This window comes from Hypanus sabinus, chromosome 19 (genome assembly GCF_030144855.1).
Source record: "Hypanus sabinus isolate sHypSab1 chromosome 19, sHypSab1.hap1, whole genome shotgun sequence".
NCBI classification, from domain to species: domain Eukaryota; kingdom Metazoa; phylum Chordata; class Chondrichthyes; order Myliobatiformes; family Dasyatidae; genus Hypanus; species Hypanus sabinus.
Genome location: NC_082724.1, coordinates 2,196,633 through 2,203,849, shown reverse-complemented (window position 1 = coordinate 2,203,849; position 7,217 = coordinate 2,196,633). Strand labels below are relative to the sequence as shown.

Here is a 7,217-nt window from a genome sequence, read left to right as displayed (position 1 = left end):
TCTCTCTGATCACCCCTCCCTCTCTCTTGATCACCCTCCTCCTCGCTCTGATCACCTCCCTCTCTCTGATCACCCCTCCCCTCTTCTTGATCACCCTCCCCTCTCTTTCTGATCACCCTCCCTCTCTCTGATCACACCCCTCCCCTCTCTCTGATCACCCATCCCCTCTCTCCCCTCTCTCTGATCACCCTCCCTCTCTGATCACCCCTCCTCTCTCTGATCACCTCCCCTCTCTCTGATCACCCCTCCTCTCTCTGAATCACCCCTCCCCTCTCTGATCACCCCTCCTCTCTCTCTGATCACCCCACCCCTCTCTCTGTTCACCCCTCCCCTCTGTTTCACCCCTCCCTCTCTCTGATCCACCCCTCACCCTCTCTCTGATCACACTCCCTCACCCTCCCCTCTCTGATCACCCCTCCCTCTCTCTGATCACCCCTCCCCTCTCTCTGATCACCCCTCCCCTCTCTGATCACCCCTCCCCTCTCTGATCACCCCTCCCCCCTCTCTGATCCCCTCCCCTCTCTGACACCCCTCCCCTCTCTCTGATCACCCTCCTCTCTCCCCTCTCTCTGATCACCCCTCCCCTCTCTCTGATCACCCCTCCCCTCTCTGATCACCCTCCCCTCTCTCCCTCTCTCTGATCTCCCCTCCCCTCTCTCTGATCACCCCTCCCTCTCTGATCACCCCTCCCCTCTCTCTGATCACCCTCCCCTCTCTCCCCTCTCTCTGATCACCCCTCCTCTCTCTCTGATCACCCCTCCCCTTTCTCTGATCACCCCTCCCCTCTCTTGATCACCCCTCCTCTCTCTCTGATCACCCCTCCCCTCTCTCCTGATCACCCCTCCCCTCTCTCTGATCACCCTCCCCTCTCTCTGATCACCCCTCCTTCTCTCTGATCACCCTCCCTCTCTCTGATCACCCCTCCCCTCTCTCTGATCACCTCTCTCTCTGATCACCCCTCCCCTCTCTCTGATCACCCCCTCCCCTCTCTCTGATCACCCCTCCCCTCTCTCTGATCACCCCTCCCCTTTGTCTGATCACCCCTCCCCTCTCTCCTCTCTCCTGATCACCCTCCCTCTCTGATCACCCCCTCTCTCTCTGATCACCCCTCCCTCTCTGATCACCCCTCCCTCTCTCTCTCTGATCACCCTCCCTCTCTCTGATCACCCACCCCTCCCCCTCTCTCTGATCACCCCTCCCTCTCTGTCACCCCTCCCTCTCTGATCACCCCCTCCCCTCTCTCTGATCACCCCTCCCCTCTCTCTGATCACCCCTCCCTCTCTGATCACCCCTCCCTCTCCCCTCCTCTGATCACCCTCCCCTCTCTCTGATCACCCCTCCTCTCTCTCTGATCACCCCCCTCTCTCTGATCACCCTCTCTCTCTGTTCACCCTCCCTCTCTCTGATCACCCCCCTCTCTCTGATCACCCCCCCTCTCTCTGATCACCCTCTCTCTCTGTTCACCCCTCCTCTCTCCTCTGATCACCCCCCCTCTCTCTGATCACCCCTCCCCTCTCTCTGATCACCCTCTCTCTCTGTTCACCCCTCCCTCTCTCGATCACCCCTCCCTTCTCTCTGATCACCCTCCCCTCTCTCTGATCACCCCTCCCCCTCTCTGATCACCCCTCCCTCTCTCTGATCACCCCTCCCTCTCTCTGATCACCCTCTCTTTCTGTTCACCCCTCCCCTCTCTCTGATCACCCCTCCCCTCTCTCCCCTCTCTCTGATCACCCTCTCTCTGATCACCCTCCCTCTCTGATCACCCCTCCCCTCTCTCTGATCACCCTCCCTCTCTCTGATCACCCCTCCCTCTCTCTGATCACCCTCCCCTCTCTCTGATCACCCCTCCCTCTCTCTGATCACCCCTCCCCTCTCTCCCCTCTCTCTGATCACCCTCTCTCTCTGATCACCCTCTCTCTCTGATCACCCTCCCTCTCTGATCACCCCTCCCTTCTCTCTGATCACCCCTCCCTCTCTCTGATCACCCCTCCCCTCTCTCCCCTCTCTCTGATCACCCCCTCCCTCTCTCTGATCACCCCTCCCCTCTCTCCCCTCTCTCTGATCACCCTCTCTCTCTGATCACCCTCCCCTCTCACAATGCTCCATGAGGCCTCACCAGCTTTAAAGAGTCTTACATTCTAGTCCACTCAAAATTATTGCTAACATCACATTTGTGTTCCCTACCACAGACTCAACTTGCAAATTAACCTTTAGGGAATCCTGCACAAGAACTCTGAAGTCCCTTTGCGCCTCAGATTTCTGTATTTTCTTTCCATTTAATGTTGTGTTAACCCTTTAACCTACTCTAAGATCAGTCTAACTTTTCCTCCCACCCAGCCTTCCATATGCCTATTTTAATTGCCCTCTGATGTGTATGATGTACTTCCGAAGCAGAAATCATTTGCCACAGTTCCAGTGTCCTCCTGTTGCCTCTCCCTCCTACCCCACCTTGATACCCTCTTCTGCCAAGAAGAATTCACTTAAGCTGACAGACCCACTGTCCAAGATCCCCAGCTTGGGTTATTGAGATTAGGGTCAGAAGTAGGCTTTGGCAAATTCAGCTCACACAAACCCCTGCTCCCTGGACCTCACCGTTCCCAGCTTCCCTCTGCTGAAAATGCAGTGCTGACGCAGTGTCACAGTGAGCACTGGTAGTGACTGAACCCAGGTGTAGGGGAACAGCAGACTCTGTCACAGAGAGCACTGGCAGTGACTGAACCCAGGTGTAGGGGAACAGCAGACTCTGTCACAGTGAGCACTGGCAGTGACTGAACCCAGGTGTAGGGGAACAGCAGACTCTGTCACAGAGAGCACTGGCAATGACTGAACCCAGGTGTAGGAGAACGGCAGATTCTGTCACGGAGAGCACTGGCAGTGACTGAGCCCAGGTGTAGGGAACGGCAGACTCTGTCACAGTGAGCACTGGCAGTGACTGAGCCCAGGTGTAGGGGAATGGCAGACTCTGTCACAGAGAGCACTGGCAGTGACTGAACCCAGGTGTGGAGGAATGGCAGACTCTGTCACAGTGAGCACTGGCAGTGACTGAGCCCAGGTGTGGAGGAATGGCAGACTCTGTCACAGTGAGCACTGGCAGTGACTGAGCCCAGGTGTGGGGGAACAGCAGACTCTGTCACAGAGAGCACTGGCAGTGACTGAACCCAGGTGTGGAGGAATGGCAGACTTTGTCACAGCGAGCACTGGCAGTGACTGAACCCAGGTGTAGGGGAACAGCAGACTCTGTCACAGAGAGCACTGGCAGTGACTGAACCCAGGTGTAGGGGAACAGCAGACTCTGTCACAGAGAGCACTGGCAGTGACTGAACCCAGGTGTAGGGGAACAGCAGACTCTGTCACAGAGAGCACTGGCAGTGACTGAACCCAGGTGTAGGGGAACAGCAGACTCTGTCACAGAGAGCATTGGACAGTGACTGTACCCAGGTGTGGAGGAACGGCAGACTCTGTCACAGTGAGCACTGGCAGTGACTGTACCCAGGTGTGGAGGAACGGCAGACTCTGTCACAGAGAGCACTGGCAGTGACTGTACCCAGGTGTGGAGGAACGGCAGACTCTGTCACAGAGAGCACTGGCAGTGACTGTACCCAGGTGTGGAGGAACGGCAGACTCTGTCACAGTGAGCACTGGCAGTGACTGTACCCAGGTGTGGAGGAACGGCAGACTCTGTCACAGAGAGCACTGGCAGTGACTGTACCCAGGTGTGGAGGAACGGCAGACTCTGTCACAGTGAGCACTGGCAGTGACTGAACCCAGATGTAGGGGAACAGCAGACTCCTATGCAGAGATGAAAATAAGAATTCCAACAGAGCATCGGTGGCACAACTGAACAGCACTGTGAGACAAAAACCTTCTCAACACAGGGACCCTGTAATGAGCGCTAAAAGGCAGTCTGCATTAAATAATCATCGAAAGCAGAAAACCTGTGCCAGTCAGTATGAACTTAAGAAGATGAAACAGAAAGCACAAGTGTAATGACTCTCATTAACAACAATTAGTAAATGCAACTGCTGGTGAGACGTAGCAGCTGACCACTCACCGCAGGAGTGTGCAGGGCCTGCGTTTTTAAATCCTTGTTTATAAATCCCTCTGTGGTACCAATAAAGATATAAAATAATCTTTATCTTCACATGCACTTTGAAACTCAAAACACGCAGTGAAATGTGTTGTTTGCTTCAATGACCAACACAGTCTGAGGATGCGCTGGCCAGCGTCTCGACACTTCCATTAGCTACACAGCAATTCGATAACTTAATGAAGCTTACCAGGTTACCACCAATTTCCTAGCTCTCATTTGCCTACCCTAGGGTAAGTAAGTTTGAGAACGTGGGAGGGAATACGCCTGGACTGGTTGGTTGATTTATGGATCAGTATTTTATATTCTGAGATTTGCGCATTGGAGAGGGGTTGATGTTCCCTTTGAATGGTTTTCTTCGTTTCGTGGCTGTGTATGGGAAGAGGAATCTCGGGGTTGCTCGCTACATACATACTTTGTAATAGATGCAATTTGAATCTTTGAATCCCAGAGGAAACACAATCGCAGTGAGAACATGCAAACTCCTTGCAGACAATGGTGGAATTGAACCCAGATCATAAACACTTCAAAGCATTACACTAACGGCGCCTGTATCCACACGAGCTTGACTACCAGAATGTGAGTTTCACTGGCTTGGCTTCCAGGGAAAGGTCCAAGACAAATGAAGATAAGATCAAAGAGAGATTAAATTGGTTAGTCACATGCAGATTGAAACACGCACTGAAATGCATTGGCCCGGCACAGTCCGAGTCACCTTGTACCTGAGTTTGTATCGGCGATCACTGATTGTGCCTCCCGTTTGATTTTCCCCGTCGGTTAGACGTTCCGGCCAGCTGCCATGTTCATCGAGAGGTCATCGGACTTCGGACGGACGTGGACTGTTTACCGCTACTTTGCTTTCAATTGCACAGTCTCGTTCCCCCACATCCCCACCGGGCCCCTCAGGAAAATCGATGACATCATCTGTGACCACCGCTACTCCGACATTGAGCCCTCGACTGAGGGAGAGGTGAGTGCTGGGGGGGGGGGGGGGCTTTGAGGGCAGAGAGAGAGAGAGAGAGAGAGAGAGACGACTGAATATGGGTTCACCAGCACTTGGACCATTTCCCAGAGGATTATCTTCATTGTGGGAGGGTCACACTGTGGGAGGGGTGGTACTGAGGGATGGGCGGTACTGAGGGAGGGTCACACTGTGGGAGGGATGGTGAGGGAGGTCACACTATGGAAGGGGTGGTACTGAGGGAGGGTCACACTGAGGGAGGGGTGGTACTGAGGAAAGTCACACTGTGGGAGGGGTGGTACTGAGGGATGGGAGGTACTGAGGGAGGGTTGGTACCGAGGGAGGGTCACACTGAGGGATGGGCGGTACTGAGGGAGGGTCACACTGTGGGAGGGATGGTGAGGGAGGTCACACTCTGGGAGGGGTGGTACTGAGGGAGGGTCACACTGAGGGAGGGGTGGTACTGAGGGAGAGTCACACTGTGGGAGGGGTGGTGAGGGAGGTCACACTATGGAAGGGGTGGTACTGAGGGAGGGTCACACTGTGGGAGGGGTGGTACTGAGGGAGGGTCACACTGTGGGAGGGATGGTGAGGGAGGTCACACTATGGAAGGGGTGGTACTGAGGGAGGGTCACACTGTGGGAGGGGTGGTACTGAGGGAGGGTCACACTGTGGGAGGGGTGGTACTGAGGGAGGGTCACACTGTGGGAGGGATGGTGAGGGAGGTCACACTATGGAAGGGGTGGTACTGAGGGAGGGTCACACTATGGAAGGGGTGGTACTGAGGGAGGGTCACACTGAGGGAGGGGTGGTACTGAGGGAGGGTCACACTGAGGGAGGGGTGGGAGGGAGGGTCACACTGAGGGAGGGGTGGTGAGGGAGGGTCACACTGAGGGAGGGGTGGTGAGGGAGGGTCACACTGAGGGAGGGGTGGTACTGAGGAAAGTCACACTGTGGGAGGGGTGGTACTGAGGAAAGTCACACTGTGGGAGGGGTGGTGAGGGAGGGTCACACTGAGGGAGGGTCACACTGAGGGAGGGGTGGTGAGGGAGGGTCACATTGTGGGAGGGGTGGTGAGGGAGGGTCACACTGTGGGAGGGGTGGTACTGAGGGAGGGTCACACTGTGGGAGGGGTGGTACTGAGGGAGGGTCACACTGAGGGAGGGGTGGTACTGAGGGAGGGTCACACTGAGGGAGGGGTGGTGAGGGAGGGTCACACTGAGGGAGGGGTGGTGAGGGAGGGTCACACTGAGGGAGGGGTGGTGAGGGAGGGTCACACTATGGAAGGGGTGGTACTGAGGGAGGGTCACACTGAGGGAGGGGTGGTGAGGGAGGGTCACACTGAGGGAGGGGTGGTGAGGGAGGGTCACACTGAGGGAGGGGTGGTGAGGGAGGGTCACACTATGGAAGGGGTGGTACTGAGGGAGGGTCACACTGAGGGAGGGGTGGTGAGGGAGGGTCACACTGAGGGAGGGGTGGTGAGGGAGGGTCACACTGAGGGAGGGGTGGTGAGGGAGGGTCACACTGAGGGAGGGGTGGTACTGAGGGAGGGTCACACTGAGGGAGGGGTGGTGAGGGAGGGTCACACTGTGGGAGGGGTGGTGAGGGAGGGTCACACTGAGGGAGGGGTGGTGAGGGAGGGTCACACTGAGGGAGGGGTGGTACTGAGGAAAGTCACACTGAGGGAGGGGTGGTGAGGGAGGGTCACACTGAGGGAGGGGTGGTGAGGGAGGGTCACACTGAGGGAGGGGTGGTACTGAGGAAAGTCACACTGAGGGAGGGGTGGTGAGGGAGGGTCACACTATGGAAGGGGTGGTACTGAGGGAGGGTCACACTGAGGGAGGGGTGGTGAGGGAGGGTCACACTGAGGGAGGGGTGGTGAGGGAGGGTCACACTGAGGGAGGGGTGGTGAGGGAGGGTCACACTGAGGGAGGGGTGGTGAGGGAGGGTCACACTGTGGGAGGGGTGGTACTGAGGGAGGGGTGGTACTGAGGGAGGGTCACACTGAGGGAGGGGTGGTGAGGGAGGGTCACACTGAGGGAGGGGTGGTGAGGGAGGGTCACACTGAGGGAGGGGTGGTGAGGGAGGGTCACACTGAGGGAGGGGTGGTGAGGGAGGGTCACACTGAGGGAGGGGTGGTGAGGGAGGGTCACACTGTGGGAGGGGTGG

The 7,217-nt window shown here is 56.8% G+C and overlaps 1 protein-coding gene across 5 annotated transcripts in view; it reads left to right on the top strand.

The window, feature by feature from the left end:
• lamb2l (laminin, beta 2-like) overlaps positions 1 to 7,217 on the top strand; it is a 235,382-nt gene that overhangs the window by 102,757 nt on the left and 125,408 nt on the right. For all 5 annotated transcript variants that reach the window (XM_059943876.1, XM_059943875.1, XM_059943878.1 and 2 more), the window contains one exon: positions 4,869 to 5,057. In XM_059943876.1, coding sequence (XP_059799859.1) covers positions 4,869 to 5,057 — 189 coding nt within the window. The remainder of the gene's footprint in view (positions 1 to 4,868; positions 5,058 to 7,217) is intronic.